Below are 23,950 nucleotides of genomic sequence, written 5' to 3'. Positions count from 1 at the left end.
TTCCCTTCCTCAAACTAAAGCCTAATACATAAAACTGCCCATTTAGATTTGGGCACAGAAGAGAAGTACAGAATTAAAATAAAAATTAGAGAAAAGAAAAATTGCTTTGCTGCTAAATATAAGGTCAAGAAGAAAAAAAAGGAATAATTACAAATAGAATTCTTTTTTTTTCCCAGAGAGGAAGAGAGAGAGGAGAGTAGGAGGGACAATCTTAAGCAGTCTCCACACCCAGTGCAGAGCCTGACGTGGGGCTCAATCACAAGACCATGAAATGACCTGAGCCAAAATCAAGAGTCAGGAAGCTTAAATGACTGAGCCACCAGGCACCCCACAAACAGAAATTTTTAAAACAGATATATTATCTTAAAAGTACAGTTTATATAAAAATCCCTAATTTGCAGAATAATTTCAAAGGTAATTTTGTAGAACACGCTCAACTATCAGATGAAATTTAAGTCAACAACAAAAAAATGAAATGCTTACTTGAAAGGGGAATTGACGGTATTTTAAATATTCTGCAAGTATATCTAACATCCGCACCATTTGAGAAAAAATAAGAACTCTATTGCCTCGTTCTCTTAGGCGAATTAACAGTTTGTCAAGAAGAATCAATTTTCCGCTACTACGGATTAAGTGCTAGAAACAATTAATTACAACTGTTAGAACATGTGAAAAGAATCAATCAAATGAAACAAATACTCTACTTAACACTTCATCTTCTTTCATTTAAAATCAAAATGTTATGTTTTCATAATGTTGGGAAACAGTTTACTCCAGTTTTCAAAATGTTCTAGGACCTTTCTAGGATCACTTTGATCTATGCAAGCTACGATTTTCCTTGCCACTCAGCACCTAGGCTTTCGTCATGTTTTGGAGGTAAGGGGATGGGGGAGCAGTTTCACTTTATTTGCTAGTTATTACACTACTTCTCCAAAAATCCTTGAAAAACAATACACTGAAAAGAAGCAGCAACTAAGCAACTAAAGGTTTCAAAAGAGTAAGAAAACATATTTTAACTTATATACATCACTGAACCTAGCATTCTAAAGCACTACTGTGGCTGATGGCATTTGTGCCTTCTTCATACTTCTCGTTTATCTTCCAGAAGTGACAGGAATGGCAAAATCTGAGGTCAAGATGTCTTTCTCATGACTACCATCTGCCATATCACAAATCCAGCACATTCACTGATGTGAATTTTTGTCAATTAAGAATATACTAAGGGACTTCTGCTGGATAAATCTTGGTAGTCCATACAAATCCATTTTTAGAAAAATAATCAAAATAATTAATTGGATAAATTATAATTTTGAAGGCTTTTTTATAAAGACTAAAAAAACCTCATTATTTAATTGTACCATAACCAAAGAGAAATTCTAACCACTACATTAAAGCCTTGTGCCATTTTCAGTTATAACTGCAATAAGCATTTCTACAATTTTATTTTACCATAAAGTAACAATATTTTAAAATCCTTACTTGTAAGGCCTCCTGTTTATTATAGAATTCATTATTATCTGGTGGTTTAATGAGGTAGCAATGGTTACAACATTTCTTTAGCTCCATCATAATGTTCAAAAAGCCTGAGGTACTGCCCTTGGAACCTTTGCTGAGGGCTTTGTAATTCCTAGTTAATATCCATCTGTTTAAAGAAAAAAAAAAAAACCACAAAAATGAGGTTTAGCAGAATACTTACCAGGATGAATTCTAAAATCATGAAAAAACAATCAAGCACTAAAGAAAAACTGCATCATTATGAAGTTCACAACTGGATATACAATGGGCCAAACCTCATTCACAAGACTAATAAGCTTCATTCATAAAATTAATGAGAACACAACACATAAGCTGTTATCTGTGCAATATACAGTAACGGCTTAATGTAACATAGTGAGTATAATGTATTAATCCTTTTTCCTCCAAAGTTACTTCAAAAATGGGTCAACTATCATCTATATTGACCTTCCTACAAATTTAACTACATTAGGCAACCAAAACACAGACCTATTAGAAACCTCATGAGCATATACCTGGTTTACCCACACTGCCTTCTCTAATTTACAATTAAATACATATGCAAATTGTAGAAAAATTATGGGTGGTTATTTTACCACTCCAAACTATTTATATAACTATATAAAGTTTCCACTCACTACAATATACTTCGTCTTCTACCATCTTTTATTTGCTTCCTTTTTATAAGGTTAAGTCTTTGAAGGGACTTGAAACAATTTTATCTCTGATTTGCCTCACAATGATAGGCAATGAGGGAAGTGGGAATGGCTAGAGATAAAATAAGACTGGGTATGAGTTGAAAACAAAGCCGAGTGTTGGGAATTTATTATGTCATCCTCTTTTTGTGTACGTTTGAAATTTCCCACAACACAAACCTAAAATTCATGCAATAAATGTATTTCTTTTCCACGAAATAGGTTTCTGAGAATCCAAGTGCATGTAGTAGTGCATTTTATGCGATTAAATGTTTAAATAGCTATTAGGACAAATAATACCTTTTGATTCTTTGAAGTAGTACTGTATAGATCTTACATACAAATTTACCTAAAGTACGATTAATATTCTTCAACAGGGGGCCTAAAATTTTGTTTTAAAGTTTCTTTTTCTGGCCTCTACCTCTGTCAATTATGTAATTATCATAACTACAAAATAATGCCTTAGTATCACTAACACTTAAGCAGTATTGACACTTAACAGCCCTCTATATGGTAACAGAGCATAAAACAGACAAACGCAATTAATCATGAATCAGTCTTAGGTTACCCATGATCTTGAACATGGCATTCAATCTCTCTTTGCTTCAAGAGCCCACAGAATAAACCTATTCTAAAATTCAAGAATTGTTTTTGCTCTAAGAACCTATTGCAGGGTGGGGGGACACTTCGATGAGACAAGGTTACAGGGGGTTATTTAGAATTAAATGTCCAGAACATGTGGTCTGTTTACAGCTTACTTGTAATACTGTTTCTGTAAAGCACTCATTTCCATTCTTAAAATCTGCTCAACCTTGGCAGGAAGAGATTTTTCCACATCTTTTTTAACTCTGCGTAACAGAAACGGCTCAAGCTCCTTGTGGAGGCTTGCATAACCATATTCTCTGCCTTTTCCATGTTCTTCTTCAAAATCTTCCCAAGAAGAAAACCTAAAAAATTTAAGAAAGTAGAAGAACCACTGAAAAAAGTCATAGTGCACATGAGATTTTTTAAAGTAGTCATATATAAACAAAATATAGACTTTCAGGAAAAAAGATTTGCTAAGTACTAGTCACTTCAAAGAACTATCCTTCCCAAGAAATCTGTTATGTATTTATATAAATACCTTTATAAAGGTGAAACATAAGTTGTTTTATAAAAATTATGATTCTTTTTAAGCTAAAGACATTAAATAAAATTAAAGTATTTCAAATAAAAAAATTGAAGTATTTTCAAATACAGAATTATCACTAAAATATTTCTCAAAGAATATAATTTTAAAATTCTGAATCTACTGAAAAAAACTGTTTGTCATCTTGAACAAGTCATCTGACCCTTAGTCTAGTTTTCCTCATTTAGAAAAAGGGATTACCAGCACCTTATTATTGTTGTTATTACTATTAAATACTAAGAAGGATGCTGATTCAGTTTTTCAAGCAAATTTTATTTTGAATGGCAAAATCAACTGTTGTAATTTATTACACATGACTCAAACCTGTTTATTTACAAAACTGAAAAATTAAAATACTAGAAATATGAAGTGTTGCATCCCATTTCCTTTTTTTATTTTCCTTCTTAAAAATCTGTGGTCTAATGTTCTAGGGCAATAAAACTTCTTACGGACCTTATTACCTACACTAATTATTTTCCTGCTAAGCTTAACATATAAAATTAATATTAAAACTATATATCCCAATTTATCTTACTTTTCTGGCATAATGAAATGTAGCAAAGACCAGAGCTCTTTGAGGGAGTTTTGTAGAGGAGTTCCAGTAATAAGGAGACGGTGATTGGACTTAAAGTCTATTAAAGTTTTATACAGAAGAGAGTCATCATTCTTTAATCGATGTGCTTCATCTACACCTATAAACGCCCAATTTAGACCTCCAAGGAATGCCTTAAAATGAACAGAATACAGTTAGTATTTTAAGAGAAAAATTAAATTCAAATTATTAAACTAAGGCAAATTAAAATTAAAACCAAACTTCTTTTTTCAAATAAAAATTATATATTATTTCAAGATTTATTGAAACCCTCACATAAAGTAACGCAACATGCAAAACAAAGTTCCTTCCATGACTCATTCACCCACTGGAAAACAGAGAAAAGCAAATGAAAGTTTTTACTAGCTTACACATTCAAAAAAAGGAAAAAGGAAAACAACACTATCATTAAAATGTATCATTTAAAAATTTTCACAAAAGATTTTTAGCTTATGGCCAGCAGAAGCCTCTATTAATGTCAATTTAGAGAAAATATTATATAAATTTGGAAGTATCTTATTCCAAGTGTAGAAATAATTTACTGTATGATTTTTATGAACTGTGGATCTCTAATATATAAACGTGGGTCTCTGACTTAAAACAGAGACATGCCTCATTCTACTTAATTGTTGCCATGACCTAGGAGACAAGCTCATTAACCTCTTTTGAGACCAGATTTTTCTTTCCAATAAAGTAGAAACAGCAGTATCTTATAAAATAGATGGGAATTACTTGAGATATGAACTACAAAGAACTAAATAAACAACATCTATAAAGCATTTAGCATAGTGCTTCACCCAGAGTAGCTTAATTCTTTTAGGTATTTTCCCCCTCTTTAACGATCTTACAAATCAACACACTATGCCAAACTAGTTTTATGTAAGTCAATAGTTGGCAAACTTTCCCTGTAAAGACCCAGATGGTAAATATTTCAGCTTTTTGCAGACAAATGTGTAATGGTCTCTGTCACATATTCTTTGTTTTTACACCATCTAAAAACGTAAAAACCATTCTTAGTTCAAAAGTCATAAAAAATAAACCAGATTTGACCCACAGGATGTAGTTTGCTGACCCATGATTTATCATCTCACCCTATCCACAATATATGGTAAAGGAAAAATGGATATACACCCAACAGAAAAGCATAGGTAATACACACCTTATCCTTCAATAAAATTTCATAAGTTGTTAAAAGTATATTAAATTTTAACCGTTTGGTCTGGGGATGCATCCACTCATGAGTTCTTATCTATCAAGAAATTTTAAAAATAATTTTAAGACAAACATTAAGAAAAGTATACTTTTATTTGAATATCTAAAAAACAAATCCCTTCAAAATACACAAAAAACTGTGTTTATATAAAAAATCATTTTAATTCTTAACACAGTCCAACAAGCTACACTCATCTTACTTATAAATAAAATATAAATACCACAGCATATCAAAACCTATAAAAAATACAGTAGATACGTTTTTAATAAACACTTTCCACTAAAGGAAGTTCTCATTTAACAAAACGTAAGTGATTAATTTATTTAATAACATAGCATTTATGGATGAAATATGCTGTCCGGGTCTGCTTCACAATATTTGGGAGGAAAGTACTCTATAGAGGTACAGATGAAAAAACTGGCAAAGCATTAAAACTGTGAAGTTGGAGATGGGCACACAGAGGTTTATTATACTCTTCTTTCTGCTTTCATGTGTATTTGAAACTTTCCATTAGAAATTACAAAAAAATGTGTTACTACATGAAGTAATGCTCAACTGAAAACTGTTTTTTATTACAATTAAACATGTTTTGAGCACTTACTTTGTGGCAAGTTTTACACTAGAAACGAAGACTAAAAAGACAAATAAAATACGTGTCCTCAAAGACAAGTATGTCTAGATTTCTAAATTTGCGGAGGAACAACTTACCATATTTCTGCTGTTAATGTCACCTAAATAAACCACAGCATTCATCTGAGAAGCCCATGTCTGAATTTCCCTTTGCCAGGAAGTAAGAGTGGAGAGTGGTACTACTAACAGAAAAGGTCCATATAATTGATGTTCATGAAACAAGTAGTTCAGAAATGAGATAGTCTGTATTGTTTTTCCAAGGCCCATTTCATCAGCAAGTATGCAACTATTTCCTCTACAAAATTAAAAACAAAAATTATGTATGCAATAGATTCAAATTTATAAAGAAACCTTTTTACACAACCCATGTACAAATTTAAACAGTTAAAATTAATCTGAAAGGTATACAAACAATATACCACTTTTATTAGCTATAAATAATAAATGTAAAGGCCTCTGTCATAGTATAAGAGAAGTAGACGAAGTTTACCATTTTAGTCCAAAGGAAGCTTAAAGATTAACAGTAGTATGAAGATGTGCAGCAATTAAACAGGTTAAACTCAAACTCCACTGGATTTTCCTCTTAGTATGTAATAAGTATTACTTATTACACTAAGGAAATTCAAAAGCCTGCACATAAATACCAAACAGTCTTTATCCTTGACATTGGTGGAAATCTTTTCCAAATCCTGTATTTGTAAAATTCGTATGCCCTCAAATTAAACAGACAATTCAAAATATACTCACTTGCACCAAGAGTGAGCAAGCCAATTTAAACCATTCAGTTGATAATCTCTTAATTCTAAACTCTCATGTCCTCCAATATAGGATGGCTGCTTCTTTAGGGCTACGAATCTTGGCCTTTGTTTTAATACCTTTAGTAAAAATAAATGTTAATGAGAGCTATTAAATGTGAGAATTTTAAAAGATCCAAATCTCAGCTTTTACCATAAACTTTGAAATTTTATCTCAAATTTTCAAGCTCAGAAATTCCATGACTCAAAATATATCTCAGGATTCATTCAAAGAAGACTGTTTTCTCTTACTGTAACAACAACATGGGGTGAAATATTTTGCCCTAAATGATAGAAATAAGTAAGTTCCTGCTGAAATACTTGGGTCTTACACAGTTCACGAATAGCAAGGGCTATGTTAAATGCATTCATTTAACTGATGGTGCAGCCCTGACCTAGAAATAAACCATACAATGGCTAAACTTTATTTCGAAATTACCATTGCAAGTTTAACTCAATCTTGTCTTAAGAAAACAAATTCTAGTAGTATACAGACAGACCCTCAAAACTATTGCTAACAATGTCTCTAAGTATAAAGATCTTATATTAGATAAAGTAGTCCTGGGTACTACTTCTTTTCTTACAGGGACATCCCTCTTTTCTTCCCTACCCTCAAAGAAAATATCCCCTACCTTTTAAAGAAAGCTTATATACCTATTTTCCAAGGAATTTCCCCTATTTGGTCTCCCCAAGACGCTCCTCACACAACTACCACCACCAATTTATCATCTTCCTGACAGTTTCACTCACCAAAACTAAAAGACAGCACCACATCTAAGACCACATAGCAATCATCAGAACATCCTTTCCTCTAAGACCTTTCAACCAATCAGTTCTCTCTGTTAGCGTATCTGAAATCAGGATCCAACTCTCTATTTGGGCTTGTAATATTTATGATGTGTAAATACTATTTTCAGTAATTAAAAATTTCAAACAATACTCACTTTGCAATCTTTAAAAGGAGTGGTTTTTGATTGATTCCTGCTAAAATACTCATCTATGCATGCTTGAAACTTTTTGGAAATTAGAGCTCCATCCTCCCAGCTGCACTCTGAGTATGGAAGGCCCTGCCATTTGCAATAGTAATCAGGATAACCAGCTGCTGACTTCTGATTGGAATGAGCTGTGAGATAAATAAGATATCATTCATTTATTTTCACGTTGAATCTTATCTGAGGACTAATCTTTGGTAAAAAACTACACAAGAAAAATTAGTTATCTGGCTTACAATACCCTATTTACAGTAAGACTAAACTACTGTATTTGATGTGTAAGCAGTAAATTTAAATTTTTTCAGATCAAGCATGGAAAGATAAAAGTTCAGTGAGAATCATTTATTACTAACCAATTATTCGCTCCACTATTTGATACTGTTTGTGTAGATCATCCGTAAGTTCTTGCTGACAGTTATAATACTCCACATCTTCTGGAGAAGCATTTTTCAACCTGAAAGATTATTAATCCAGAAATAGACTTCAAAATCTCCCCTAAATAACCATTCCCCCAAATACTATCTGTAGCACAAAATCTCCCATTTGCAACTTATCACGTGAGTCAGCTGAATAATGAAGAAACTGAAATAGAAATAAAGTGAAGCATCATTAATTTTTAATTTTTAAAATGTATAATTTATAATATATGAGACACACTCTACATGACTATCATTAAGGAGACGTTTAGATATGGCTATTTCAAAAAAGTTTTACCTTCAAATACAATTTAAGTCTACAAATAGTTATTTTAGGTTATTCGATTTTTTTTTAAAGATTTTATTTATTTATTTGACAGAGAGAACGAGCACAAACAGGAGGAGTGGGAGAGGGAGAAGCAGGGTCCCCGCTGAGCAGGGAGCCTAATGCAGGACTCAATCCCAGGACCCTCGGATCAGCCCTGAGCTGAAGGCAGACACTTAACCAACAGAGCCACCCAGGCGCCCCTTAGGTTACTGGACTCTTGACTATGTATTCCTTATTAACAAAAAGCTTAGTAATCATCTCTGAACTGTTAAAAAATTAAGTGTAATATAAAACGTATTTACCATCTTTTTGTTTCCTGATCTTTTTTCTTATAATTATCCAATTTTTTCATTCCTCTAACATTCTGCTGCTTAAGGGTTTCTTCTGTCTCCCAAGTATTGTGAATATGGGACCATCCTTTCCATTTAATTAAATATTGGATCTCGCCTGGTTCCTTATTTTTTTCAAATCCTGCATTTGGGTCACCATCTGCTTCAACTGCATAGATGGTTGTAGTAGCACCAGTAGCTGAAAAAGAAAACACAATACATTCCATGTAATTCTGTTATAAGATTGTTTCCTTCAACTCAAAAATTCAAAAATATGAATAGAAAAATATATGCGCTTTTAAATAAGTAAACAATCAAGGAAAACTGTATTGCACATACATAAAAGAAACTTATTTTAGAATGGAAGGATTATCTAATTTAATCCCCTCAGTTTTAAAATTAGAAAAAACAAGGACAGTGGCACACCTAAGATTATACAGCAATTTACAATAACCAATGACTGGCTGCCTGATAACTGGAAATAAAATAATGAAATATCATCTTTAAAAACTCCAAAATCATTATGTTGGAGGTATCTGTACCCTCATGGTTCCATGCAGCATTATTTACAATAGCCAAGACATGGAAACAACCTAAGTATCCCATCAACAGATAAAGAAAATAGGGTACACATATAGAATGGAATACTACTGAGCCACAAATAGAAGGAAATCCTGCTATTTGCAACAATGTGGATGAACACTGAGGGTATTACACTAAGTAAGATAAGTGAGACAGAGAAAGACAAATACCGTATGATCTCACTGACATATGGAATCTAAAACAAACAAAAACCTCATAGGAAAAGAGGTCAGATCTGTAGTTACCCGAGGCAGCTGGCAGATGTGTGTGGGGGGGTAATAATGTAGACGCATACAAACGTCCAGTTGTAAGATAAGTATTGGGGATGTAATGTACAACATAATGACCACAGTTAATACTGCTGTATGGTATATTCGAAAGCTACTCAGAGTAGATTTTAGAAGTTATCATAAGGAAAAAAAATTTCTTTTTTTCTTCTTCTTTATATGAGATGATGGATAAACATAAACTAAACTTATTGTGGTACACATTTTGCAATATATGTAAATTTTTAAAATTTACTCAACACTGTATGTCTTATCTCGATAAAACTGAAAAAAAATGCATATCAAGATAACTAAAAATAACCTACAGATTTGAGATGAAAGAAAAAACATTTAAAATTAACCAAACTATTTGTGAAATTGGAAGTACCTAAATAACAACCATTATTTACGCATGACAACAGAAAAGTTCAAAAACGTAGTTTAAAATTTTTTCTAATTATCTGCAATAAATGAAGTGAAGTGAAGTGGATTATTCCGCGGGTAGAAAATACTCAGGCTAAGCAAAGTACATTTTATAACAAATAAGTACAACAGATGAAAAGCCACCTCTTCACTTTCAAAACTGAAATAACTTCAAGAAATACTTTATTTACTAGTAAATATTACTGAAGCAACCAAACAATAAATATGTTTTTTAAGAAAATACCTCCTTTTCTCCCAATTCGACAATCCATAAATCGTTCTATTGTTTCGAATTCCTCTTCCTCAGGTTGAGGAACATCTTCTCCACAGACTTCCAGTAGATCATCAGAATCTGTTTTCATTTCTTCATCTTCTTTATAGCTAACATTGACAGTTGCTTGGCGACGAGAACTTCTTTTATCATTATCATAATCTTCTTCATCATCTTCCTCCTCAGATGAATCAATCTGTCTCTTTTTTTGTCCAAGAATTTTCTTCCCATTTTTTGCCTTAGATCTAGGTAGCGAAGACCAGGGGACAGAGGTGTTTTAGAAACACTAGCACATAAAACAAGATGAGAGACACTATGTACAAAAAGAATACCTTCTGTAACCAACAATTTTCAGCTTCAAATTGAGAACATGCTATACTTACCTATTTTGAGGTTTTCTGCTTTTAACTTTGTTTTTTGGCTCATAATCAGATTCTGTTTCATCACAACTGCTTTTATCTCTTTCTTCTTCAGATTCTGAATCTGAACCAGATTGAGATGGAGATCCTGACCCAGACATTTGCCAATCTTCACTGTATATAGAATATATAAAGCATGTTTGTTTATCCTTACATTGTATAGCAAATTTTATCTCTGATAAAAGTACAAAAAAAAAAAATCAAACTAAACTACATTTCAGTTACTATAAAAAAAATTTGTTGCTTTTACCCACACCAACACATTAAAATGTGAGCAGAGTAAAAAAATGCTGGAAAATAGTCTTCACAGATTCTCCTATAACTCCAGAGTCTTGTTAATCATTTAGTTATACCTCAATGAATGGCAAATAAGGAAACGTTATTCTGATTATCACTGTGGATGAAAACATAGTACGCTATTTAAAGAATCACAGGGTTTAATTTTGAAAATCTTACATAATTATACCGGCCCTCTCAAAAAAAAAAAAAAAAAAAAGATTCTAACCCCTTTCATTTTAATTTTCTGGAGACTGTGATTTTTAAAAATACACAGTCTGAAACTGATTTTTAAAGTAGTACATGTTCATTAAGAAGCCTAAAATACAGTATAGAAAAATATATATAAAAAAAAATCAGTCCATTTTAACCAACAGTTAATGATTACCTTACCTTTATTGCTATTTTTAGTTTACTCAGTCTATTTAATTCTAATATACATGTGGAGAAAAATTACTGGATGCACATGTTAATATTCTGCTGTAATATAAACTTCAAATGGAAGATACATATTAAATTCTTACACATACACACCATATCCTCTCTCACAACTACTGCTTCTACTCCACTCCTCTGTATCTCTTGTGTCAATCATAACTATGTCAAGAGTTACATAAGCAAGCACATATGCTAAAATCCGGTTTATGATAAAAAATGAGGAGCAATTTTTTTTATCTTAATATCTTTTTAGAGTTTGCACATTAGAAGCAGCAATAGGTAGAATATATGAAAGTGTCTCCAATTCATATTTTTATAATACAAAATTTAATGATTTTTGTATCTAACCAAGCTTACCCATCATCCCAAATCATTAGATTTTAAAAATATTACTATGGCTGCACCTCTGCTAAGCTTACAAATTACTAACTCAGGGGAAGAGTTTATACAGCTGATGAGAAACAGTAGTTGAAAATGTACTTCATAAACTAGAAGACATCTGAGAAAATTAACGAGGATGTAGCATAGAAATAAAGGGATATAAAACATGATACGGTAAGATCTATGAAGATGGATGATCCAGTAGATATATATAATAGATAGAATCCAATACGACTGATACACATTAATAGTAGTACCAGAGAGATTTACAGGATAAGAAAATGTCCAGAGAGACAAAATGACTGAATTTTCAGAAACTAGTAACAAAGGGAAATCTTCACATTAAAGATAAATAAATTGAGTGAATAAAGTGGAATAAATAACAAATCCAAAACTAGACACACCAAACTGAAACTGCAGAATATCCAAGACAAGTAGAAAAATAAGACCTAAGACAATAGAATAATATTTTTGACAAAATGAGAAAAAAAATCCAAACCATCTAAATAAATGAACTGAGAATCTGAAGTACTCTTAAACGCTTTCTGGGTCAAGATGTTTAGGAAATTATAGTGAGTTTCTAAATGGTTCTACAGACAAACTAAATTTCATGTGCAGATGAACAGTAAGCTAACTATTAACATAAATACCAAAATTCCACTGGTGCCTACACTTCTACATAGTATTCCCAAGTCATTAAGATTTTCTGATATTATGACCAAGCAGATCTCTGGAGTTTTAAAATACATAGGAGAGAGGGGTTATAAAAGATAAACAAGTGGCACAAACACCTCAAGTCCTCACAGAAAGATAAATATTAAAGATTAATAGTTTAAATTAACCTAATAAGATGGCATGAACCAAGAATTTATAAAAGTATACTTCTGACAATTTTTCATCAGAAAGAAACACAACATCAATAAGGTCTTCCTGATATGAAAGTGACTGGTTGAACAAAATGACATACTCTTTATGCTTTTTCCTTTTGACCTCATTTGATGAGTCATCAGAATCTTCACTGCTGGAGGAATCCTACACAAAAAAGAAAAACAATGTTAATGTTATTAGTGATTAGGATTTCACCATGGTATCAAATTTTTGCTTGTCATACTTTTAACATTCACTTTGCTAATAATGCTAACTGTAAAGCTGTGTTCCCATGTTGTTATATTTGTAGCATTAGTACAGAAAGTAATTAATAATATCTTTATTACAAATTTGTAATATAGCCATTGAAATTAGATTAATATCACAATGTCAGCATTTTGTATAACACCTTAAAACCTACCATCTAGAAACCATTATTGTTGCCTACCATGGCCTCAAAAAGGAATCGTAATTGCTGGTATGTTCAAATTTTTATTTAATATTTTTCTGCCCCATTAGACAATTTTTGATATAGTTCTTTCTGAATGTTTCTGCGCAAACAAACATGCTGGTGTACTTATGTATGCACAAGAACTATACCGTTTAAAGCTACAGCGTATTCTTTTAAAAAGATCTTGTGACTTATTCATATTCCATACAAATGACTTAATAGACATGTTTGTCTACATATGTTTTCATAGTATTCACATTTAGTTTATCTGTAGTTTTGCTGTGATGAGCAAACGCACACACGTGTCTGTTGCTTATTTTGGACTAATCCCTAAAAGTATTATTATTGGATAATATCATACGATATTTCAAGGCTCTTGATACACATACTTAAACGCAGTTATTTCCTCATCCTTTCAAAACACTTACTGTTTCTAATAACTTCATAAATACCTACACCTAGTTAAATGATTGGGCATGTCCATTTTTTAAATAACAGATTCCATAATGAAAACGCACCTCCTCTGATCCACTATTAGATGAAGCTTGCTGCTGCTGCTGCTGCTGCTGCTTCTTGAGCATTGCAGATCTCTGAACGGCCAGAATACTAGGGCTCGATTTCCAAAACTGCAATAGAAATATAGCCAGTGAAAGATGAAATTTTGAAAAAACCGAAAAAAGGTTAGTTAATTTAGTAAACAGCAGTACCAACATCATCACTACCTCCAAATAATAAGTTAAGACTCTTTTCTGTACTCACATCATGTGTAATACAATATTATGGCAATTAAAATAAAATTTTGAGCTTCAGTCGCATATAAAAATTTTACGGTGTGCTGAGTTTCATAAACAATATTAATCAATATATTCTTTGGTGTTGAATATTATTGTCAAAAAACAAAGTGACAATACGTGACACCAGTGCTACTTGAAAAGTGGATGCCTGGTTTTTTAACTGATGTGAGGTAAAGATGAACAGCTTGAGTCAGAATGCACATCAACTATGTCACTAAGTATAGTTTCAGTTCAACTGACTTTTATTTTTATTTATTTATTAGACAGTAAGATTTGCTCCATGACAGAAGCTGTGTGTTGATGTACATTCTGGCTCAAAGATCTTATCATGACTGGTACTCTAACACTACTGTATTCTATTATGAGTTATAGATAGGTTTTAGTAAATCTTGTAGTAGCTTTTTTCAAACAGAATGACCCTTACCCTACTCTACCAAGTATCTTCAAGGAAGAAAGTTTTAGATTCTTCTGCTATTAGCAATTAAGTATCCCCTTTAAAGATACTGAAAGCAGAGATCAGATACTCTAACAGAAAGACCTCACAAAGCCTTTAATTTTTATCTATGAGACAATGAATATTTATGAAACTTAGTTTCTGCCTTAGAAAGTGTTTATTTTGTACTTGCTTGACTGCTTCTCTTCCAAGCCAATCAAGTCCACATACGTTTAACTACAAGTTTAAGAAAGTAAATTTTAATGTTTAAAATTAATGTTTTCTAAAAGCTAGATTAAGAATGCTATAAACCAATGTTATAAATTCTCCCCAAGTAGTACAAGAAATCTATCTTTCAGGATACTTTATTACCTCAGCTCCATCAACTTTCGGTGGTTTTGCTTGGACTTTGTTTTCTCGGGATGTGTCTGATTCCGACTCTGACTGACTGCCGGATTCAGATCCAGATTCAGAGTCACTGCTACCTGACTGGCTACTGCTTCCATCACTACTGCTTCCAGAACTTGAACCAGATCCCGAGCCTGAGGCTGACCCAGAATCATCATCCGACTGGCTACAATTTGAAAATAAACATATTTCAAACAAAATTTACTAGGAATTTAATTTTCCTTAAAAGTCAGCAGAAAACCCCAAACCATTAAGCCTTGTTTATTTTGTATTTCAACACTTCATAGCCAAACAGAAAAAAGAATTAATGTTAATCTATAATAAATGACTTACTTGATAGATTTAGTACAGTTTTGGCGAAAACATTAGCAATCAGATCACAATCTTCCTCCAAGATAATAAGCAAAATCTATCAAACACAGAATCCTGAGCTAGAAACTTGGGAAAACAAGAAATTGAAGCCATAGTCCCTACCCTTAGAAGGCTATTTAGCTATAGGAAATCTAAAGTAGAAATCGTGTGAAGAAAAGGATTAATGTGCTGAAAATTCTCACAGTTTTAGGTAGAAAAAAAATTGTAGCTTGTACTTGTTTTTAAACTGTATCTGTGTTCTACCATCCTGGGGGAAAGTAATTTATTAAAATTAAGCTATGAAAAGGAGTGCCTGGGTGGCTCAGTCGGATAAGCGTCTACCTTTAGCTTGGGTCATGATCCTGGGATCTTGGGGATTGAGCCCCACATTGGGCTCCCTGCTGGGGGGGGGGAGCCTGCTTCTCCCTCTCCCTCTGCTCCTCTCCCCCCCCAACTCGTGCTCGCACTCTAATAAATAAAATTTTTTTAAAAAATTTAAAAAATAAAAAATAAAACTAAGCTATGATAAAATACAATTTACTAAAAGATAAAATTAGTAATTGCTTCTTTGAAAGTATCACTGAATTTGTCAAGGTTCCAGTAATAAATCTGAAATAATAATAAATTCTCACAATCTTTCCTAACCTCTGTATATCACATATGAAAACAATTAACAGTTCACTGAGAAACCACCTTTTTTCCCATTACTAATTTTCAATCCAAAGTAGCCTAGAAATTGTCTGGCCTAAACAGGTGATTGTATGAATTACTATTATTCCCAAGGCCATTTGTTCACATAGTGTTTACATCTGAACTGTTGAAAACTAGGGCATTAAATTCTTTATACACACATACGACTCAGCTTTTGATGTAATTTCACCTAGCTGTATCACAAACAACAGGTAATGTAGTTTAGGTATACAAAGGTAAACTCAAGCTTCATGTCCTCTGCTGTAATTTTCAGAAATACCACCAGATGGAGGTATTACTCTAAGGAAATAGACTGCAATATTAAAAGTATTTATAAAATTTCTCCTTTTCTACAGCAAGGAGTTTAGTATTCACATGGAAACACAGACATAAAAGTTTGAAAGAAGACTTTTGATTCCAAAAGTTAGATACAAATTAAAATGCTTAAAATGCAAACATATGTATATTTTTAAAGTCTGGGAATCGAGTAGAATAAAATTTTCACAGAAACAGCAAAAATTTGCCTTTTAAAGTCTATGATATCAAGATCACTTTTTTTTTAAGATTTATTTATTTTACAGAGAGAAAGAGAGCATGCATCCAAGTGAGAGGAGGAGCAAAGGAAAATGGAAAGAGAATCTTTAACCAGACTCCCCATGAGCACGGAGCCCAACTAGGGGCTCAATCTCTTGACGCTGAGATCATGACTTGAGCCAAAATCAAGAGACAGATGCTTAACCAAATGAGCCACCCAGGCACCCCACGATCATTTTTGCCACAATTTTTAACCATTGGTCACATGGTTCGCAGATATAAAAACAGTACAGTGCCTTGTAATAAATAAATGAACCCTACCTACCGTATTTTACTGGGGTCCCTCCAGAGAGATTTCAGCATGAATATTGAGAAGGTATTTTTCCTCACATACAATTTTATTTCTCATTTAACCCACTTTCATTTACTCAATAAACTTTACTGACAGTATCATGTATTCCGCACTGGGCAAGACCGAAAGCATACAAAATCCTTACCATTAAAAAACCTCTAACCTGGTATCCGGAGAGACAGTCATGTCAACCAATAAATGTTGTTCTGCACTATTTTTTAGATAACTGATCTAGGTGTATGGGGAGCACTGCATATAACCAAGTCTAATAGAGTAATTAGGGTGAGAAAAGCGTGCAATTGATAGAAAAGGAAAATTGCTTGTAAGCTTTTTGAGGATACCATTTATTATTTCCAGAGTTCGTAACCACGGAACTTTACACAAGTGAGGGTGCTCAGTAGAACTCAAAAAACAGATAAGGACGAATGAATTTGGGGAGCTATCATAGGCCTATGTTCTTGATTATGTCTTGATTAGTCATTCCAGATGAAATGGCTAGTCAAAATTCTTTGTTAATAAATTAAAATTCTAAACAAAAGGAAGCTTTCCCTTCATATTCTTTAGGTTGGAGTAGTTCCGGCTGGAGATAAAAGCAAACAGCCTGAATCTAAGTTACTGTAATGACACAGACCTATTACAGAATGTCTTTACCTTATGTACTGGAAGTATAAAGTATTTATTTTATTTAGTTGTTCTTAGTAGGATTAAGAATATACAAAGATTAAGTAAGAAATATTTTACGTATTGCCATAGAACAATCTCCAGAATATAGTTAAGTAAAAAACAAAAAAACAAGATACAAAACAATGTTTGTGCTTCCTTTGTATAAGGGAAAAAATATACATACTAGCCTATATTTTTAAAATAGCAATAACGAATGGCAGCATAAACCAACAATTGTTAAAAATGGTTATCTACAGAGAGAGGGACAGAGGGAAGATTAGAGGGAACAAGGCTTGAAACGAGTCCTCAGGTTCAAAACATGTAAAAGTTTTACATAATTTTTTAAAAAAGAAAATCTTAAAAAATTTAAGAAAAATAGACACAGGTTCAGGGGGGAAAATCTATTTCAGACATAAAATTTTAAGCTAAAATGTTGAAAAACCTCTCCTTATTAAAGTAATTATTTCATCCCACTGCTGTAACTGCTCCTTCCAGAATAAAAACCTGGGCATGGCCTAACTTTCTTTTTTATAAGTCTTCAGTGTTTCTATAACAAAGTGTAAAACACCTATAAGGGCTTTCAGGAATTTGTGTTTGCCAGCCTATTTCCAGCCAGTTTCCCACTTAAATCCTTAGTTCTAGCAATGGCAAAAACTACTTGTAATTCTGAGAGCCAGTTTCTCTTTCCACTTCCTGCTTTTGCTCAAGTACTCCCCCCTCACCCCCCCCACGCTGTTTAATCCCTACTTGAGCCTCATCTCAGAGGCATTTCTCCAACACTCTCTCCTGACTCCATTATTCTCAATTCAACCTTAAATTAGGTATCCTTCCTCGGCACTTCCAAAACATTATGTACATACCACTACCGTGGCTGTGAGTAGTACACTATGTAATGAACACTGCAGTATTGTTTTCTTTAGTGTTTGTGATATCCTACCTTTCATATTCTACTGTATGTTTCTAGAGTGCTGGGATTTTTACTTGCTGTCCTTTTTATGTTGAACACCAAATGAAGAGCTCAATATGTTTGATGCGTGGATGGATGTACGCATAAACAAATCGAAGATATATATGGGTTCAATTCTTGTATAAAATTCACAAATATAATTTGCTTACAAAAAACATTGCTGAACTCCCACTAACATTTTATTTATTTATGTAACAACCAATACCAATTATCTTCTATACAACATAAGCCACTTAAGAGTTTACTTAAGAGGTACCCTTAATAATTATATTAAATCCCACTAACACATTAACAATAAAGTGGTAGATTAATAGAAACACTGTATTCTTTTCCTCACCTTTCTCAATTTACAAAACAAAACTCACCATAAGTTTATAGGCACTTTGATAAAATTAAATTGTTTTCTGAAGGTAAATTAAATAGGAATACAACATTTAAAATATAAAACAGCAATTCAAATTAAAGTCTCTTTTCAGCCTTGTTTTTACATTTAACTTCAAATATAAACAAGAGAGCAATATAATGAATTACCATATATCTAAAAACCAGCTTCACAATTATCAACTCTTACCAATCTTGTTTCAAATAATCCAGCTTCCCAAACACACACAATTTCAGGCATTTTGAAATTTTATCCACAAATACTTAAGTATTACAAATAAAAAGAAACCAACACTATTTTTAAATGTCCACAATACCAGCATCTTTAAAATACCACTTACTTCTGAATTTTATTATGAAATTACACATTAAATAATATTAAATATCTAGTTTAGTTTATCTCTTTAGTCACATGATTTCGTTTCTTCGACTGACTGAATAGAAATCCAAATAAGGTTCACATACTGCACTTGAAGCACTTTTTTTTAAGTCTCTTTTTTTTTAAGTTTTTATTTAAATTCCAGTTATTTAACATACAGTGTAATATTAGTTTCAGGTGTACAATATAGTGATTCAACACGTCCAAACATCACCAGGTACTCATCACAAGAGGCGCACTCCTTAATCCCTATCACCTATTTAACCCATCCCCCACACACCCCACTTCTGGTAACCATCAGTTTGTTCTCTACGTTAAAAGTCTGTTTCTTGGTTTGCCTTTTTTCCTTTCTCATTTGTTTTCTTAAATTCCACATGTGAGTGAAATCATATGGTATTTGTTTTGTTTTTCTCTGACTCTTTAAGTCTCCTTTATTAATTTGACGGTTTCCTCTTCCTCTGTTTTCTCTTGCAATTTATTTTGTGGAAGAAATTAGTTAGTTTTTCCTGCTTTTTCAGATTTCGCTTACTGCAACCCTGTGGTATTAACATATTTTTCTGGCCGTTGTAGTTCTTGTAAACTCTTAGATCAAGAGATTCCGATTAAAATTCAGCTCTTCTTAGCAAGAATATTTTTTGAGTTGCTGTGGACTTCTATCAGAAGAAACAAGTTTGGTCGTCTCTTTTTTGAGTTTCAGCTGTGGCATTTTCAGCCTTATCTATTCATTACACAGTTCCCTATAAGCTCTGTATCTAATGTTTTCAGCAGCCATTGATCATGATGGCTTTACCACCTATTTATTTAGAGGCAGTAAAATGGTGATATATCTTTCTTCGTTTACCCATTATATAACTTCTTCATTAATAGGTAGAATACTTTCATAATGACAAATTTTCATATTTGTTAACCTTAAGGTACAGTTCATACATGAAAGCCACTTTCATTTCTTTTCCTTATTTGTCAGTTTTGAAAAGTTAAACTGCTAGCATCCTTTCAAAGTCGACTAATAATTTTTATGTCTCATGAACTCATGGATTTGAATTATTTGATGAATTTTAATCCACTGTATCATTGTTGATGTTCAAATTGTCCCATCTTTAGCCAACAGGAAACCCTTTATTAGTTCTAGAGTACTTTTGACAAGAACTCAAGTAGTCTTTGACAGCTTCCTCACTTTCTGGTCTGACAAGAAGAACGAGGATCATCTCATGTATTTCTTGTTTCAGAATATAACTCAGGCATTTCATCAAAAGCCCTGCTTCTGTTTAGATCAGAACTTAAACTGCAATCTGAGTAGTAAGTGAGCCTGTAACTATGGGATTGGTCACTGTTTTAAATTTTGTTTTTAAAGGTGCCTGGGGGGCTCAGTCAGTTAAGCATCTGCCTTCAGCTCAGGTCATGATCCCAGTGTCCTGGGATGGAGTTCTACATCAGGCTCCTTGCTGAGCAAGGAGCCTGCTTCTCCCTCTGCCTGCTGCTCCCCCTGCTTGTGCACACGCACAAGCTCTCTGACAAAAAAATAAAATCTTAAAAAAAAAAAAATTTGTTTTTAATGGAATAACCTAGAATAAATACTTTTAGAGACAATGCATTAAGAATTTATACTAGCATTTCCAATTTAAATTTGCAGGGTTTTTACTTCTTTGGTTTTATATTTCTATCACTTGGGTAGAGTTTTTTGGTTCCAAATGACATTAACAAAATTTCTGCCTATCTTAAGATTATATATAACTGTTCCAAAATAATACCTATATTATTAACAATATCATTACTAAATGTCAAGATTTCTTTACAGTTCTTTTTGTCCTTCAGGAATACTCACTCCTAGAATCAAATTATTGCTTTGAAGTCCACTGAAATAATTTATTTCTACATAGCCACCAATTTGGTTTACTTACAGTCATTTGCTTTTTCTTTCATTTTAGAGACCACTTTTTATTCATCTCGATTTAATGCTGCTTTACTACTTACTTGGGTCCAACTTGAGTTTACAGAAGTTACAGTCAAAATCCACTACCCATCCTTGTCTCCTCTACACTATGTCCTCTCTCCCCTACAGTTCTTTTTTAAAGTTTTAAATCTATCTTCCTTTTTTTCAATATAAGCAAATTATGAGTAAGAATATATGTTTATATCTCCTCTTTCATAAATAATCATTAACATATTTACACTATTAAATAAATGATATATTATATATATGTATGTGTGTGTGTGTGTGTGTATATATATATATATATATATATATATATATATGTATGTATATATGTATATGTATATAGTATTCTGGAGACCATTCCACAGCAGTAGGTATGTTCTCCTTTCCTTTATGCAACTGCACATACTCCATTTTGTAGATACATCTCAGTTTCGACTTGTACCTCAATGATGAACATGCTTTGCTTCCATTCCTGTGATACCATAGTGATACAAAAAGATGGCCCTTTGCATAGCTTTTTATATTTATGGCAGCGTATCTTTTTTATTTGTTATTTATCAACCAATGTAAAAATATCCGCTTTGAAGTGTTAAATTTATAATCACGTAGCACCCAGATCCTGACAGCTAAGTACTATTCTCCACTTATATGAACTGAGAGTCCTTTGAGAAATGGCAGATTCTAGGGGTGCCTCAGTCGGTTGGGCGTCTGCCTTTGGCTCAGGGAATGATCCCAGAGTCCTAGGATGGAGCTCCACGTCAGGCTCCCTGCTTAGTGGAGAGCAATGCTTCTCTCCCTCTCCTTCTGCTCCTCCTCTCTCACTCTCCCTCAAATAAATAAAATCTTAAAAAAAAAAAAAAAAAAAAAAGGCAGATTCTAGGGACAGGGAAACAAAAGATTTACCTAAACCATCTTGCTATGCCAAAAAGCAAAATACTTGAAAAGGAAGGAAGGAAGGAAGGAAAGGAAAAAATGGGGGTAGGAACAGGAAAAAAATCAAAACAGGACACAGGAGCCAACCTAAAGAAGCTTTCATTGGCCAAATCTGATTTGAGCATCAAAACAGACCAATCAAAAGGTTATTACCCAGTAAATAAAACAGGAATCCTTGAGTCCGTGCTGATGATAAGTAGGTAGGTAGGTAGACAGGCAAGAAGACAAGGGAGGGCTCTGAATGCCAACTGATTAATGTGACCAGGAGAGTAGTGTTAGAAAATTACCATTTTGCAATCATCAAGATATGCTAAATCTAAGGAGAGAGTCTGATGAGTAGATATGTGCACAGTGTCAAGGTAACATCTCAGAAATTGCCTTTTAGTGTAACAAATAAATGTGAAACTAGTTGAAAAACCAGATATCACCTTGTCCTGATGATCAAAACTAACATCATCAATAGGGACAGGCAGACAACATGAGCCTCCAGATAGACCTTTGAGAAAGACGTATCACCACTTACACAGTACTCCAGTCAGGGATGCATATGGTAGGTGATGCATAACCTAGATCTAATCATAAGTGAACATAACACAAGCCCAAACTGAGAAATATATTCTGTAAAATAACTAGCCTATATCATCTTCAAAATGCTAATGTCATGAAAAACAAGTTCCAGATTAAAGGAGATTAAAGAAACATGACAGCCAAATGGAGTACGTGATCTTATACTGGATCCTGTACTGAAAAATGATTAGGACTATTGACCAAACTGGAATAATGACTAAAGATTAAAGTATTATATCAATGTAAATTTTCCTGAATTTAATAACTATACATGGCTTCTATAATAGAGTACCTTTGTTCTTAGAAAATATATACTGAAGTATCAATGCCTAAAGGGGCATGACTTTTGCAATATGCTCTTAAAAAATTCAGGAAAAATAAATACGTATTACATATGTATCATGTATATAGATATACATGTATAAAAGCAATAAGTTAAAAATTAGTGAATCTGGGCAAAAGATACACAAAGAATTTCTTGGTACTATTTTTTCAACTTTTCTGTACTCTTCACTAGTACTCCTCCTCTATTTATCCTTCGTTTCTCCAATGGAGTTTTTCTAGATCTCCACAGATTACATAAGATACCTCACAGGATGTCTGGCACTTAGTACATGCTTAACATAAGCCAGTTGTATCATAGGACTGTTATTACTTAAATCTATCTCTACTCTCTAGAACTCTGACAGACTCTAAAAACATGTGAATTAATAAACAGCTAATACTACCACCTCTCTGCTTTTTATTCAAAAATATCATAAGCCTAAGTCTTTCACAATTTCTTTGTTCTTTCCTCCTGGTTTCTCTGCCTCTACTCTTCTTCTTTTGGTTTTTTCTTTCTCTAAAGTCACCTAATTTAATATTGTTATGGGGAAAATAATTTTGAAGAATCAGAATATCTAGAACACTAAACACTGGATCCATTCCCCACATGGTCACAATTGTCTATATCCAAGAAGCACTGGTTCCTTAAAATGATGTATATAATCACCAAACCTCTACATGATCTTCACTAGTCACCTCCCCCAAACAAATATCTTATATCCAGACAGCTTCATTCATTTATGTTATCTGCTTGGCTCTTATGGCCCTTTCTCTCATTTTACTCTAGATAAAATTTAATAGCTCTTCATAGATTCCAAATATCTTCATCACTATATTCTAATTTATCTTTACAACAACAACAAAAAGTGTCCTTGAAGGCACATATAGGAAGTTCTTCTAGATTCTTTCCAAAGGAGGCAAACCTTACAGGGTCTCAAACTTTAAGGAGACTTAATTCCCTAGTCAAATACTTAATTTCAATTCCAACCTCAGTATCCTGTTCAGAGACCCTGTATCCCTCCAAATCTCCCCTGTACTGCCATGTTTGCTCAGAGCTTACTGCTCCTGACTACTGCCTTCGAGGTCCCTTTCGTTCCTGGCACATGAAGGTTTTCTTTGAAGTTCAGCAATGCACCTACTTTTTGCCCATTTTCCCATTATTTATTTCAGATTTTCATGTGTTTGTGGGTAG

The 23,950-nt window shown here is 33.0% G+C and overlaps 1 protein-coding gene across 2 annotated transcripts in view; it reads right to left on the bottom strand.

Annotated features, from left to right (window-relative positions):
- CHD1 (chromodomain helicase DNA binding protein 1) overlaps positions 1–23,950 on the bottom strand; it is a 71,497-nt gene that overhangs the window by 31,924 nt on the left and 15,623 nt on the right. For both annotated transcript variants that reach the window (XM_040622045.1, XM_040622046.1), the window contains exons 3-17: positions 14,646–14,847; positions 13,565–13,672; positions 12,696–12,760; positions 10,598–10,747; positions 10,188–10,459; positions 8,646–8,871; positions 7,953–8,053; positions 7,552–7,730; positions 6,561–6,688; positions 5,892–6,108; positions 5,130–5,219; positions 3,914–4,104; positions 2,969–3,157; positions 1,480–1,642; positions 484–636 (exon numbers count right to left, since the gene is read on the bottom strand). In XM_040622045.1, the coding sequence (XP_040477979.1) occupies positions 484–636; positions 1,480–1,642; positions 2,969–3,157; positions 3,914–4,104; positions 5,130–5,219; positions 5,892–6,108; positions 6,561–6,688; positions 7,552–7,730; positions 7,953–8,053; positions 8,646–8,871; positions 10,188–10,459; positions 10,598–10,747; positions 12,696–12,760; positions 13,565–13,672; positions 14,646–14,847 (2,434 nt within the window). The remainder of the gene's footprint in view (positions 1–483; positions 637–1,479; positions 1,643–2,968; positions 3,158–3,913; positions 4,105–5,129; positions 5,220–5,891; positions 6,109–6,560; positions 6,689–7,551; positions 7,731–7,952; positions 8,054–8,645; positions 8,872–10,187; positions 10,460–10,597; positions 10,748–12,695; positions 12,761–13,564; positions 13,673–14,645; positions 14,848–23,950) is intronic.

The sequence above is a fragment of the Ursus maritimus genome, unplaced genomic scaffold (genome assembly GCF_017311325.1).
Source record: "Ursus maritimus isolate PB19 unplaced genomic scaffold, ASM1731132v1 scaffold_5, whole genome shotgun sequence".
NCBI lineage: Eukaryota > Metazoa > Chordata > Mammalia > Carnivora > Ursidae > Ursus > Ursus maritimus.
This window is presented reverse-complemented; position numbering and strand designations above follow the sequence as displayed.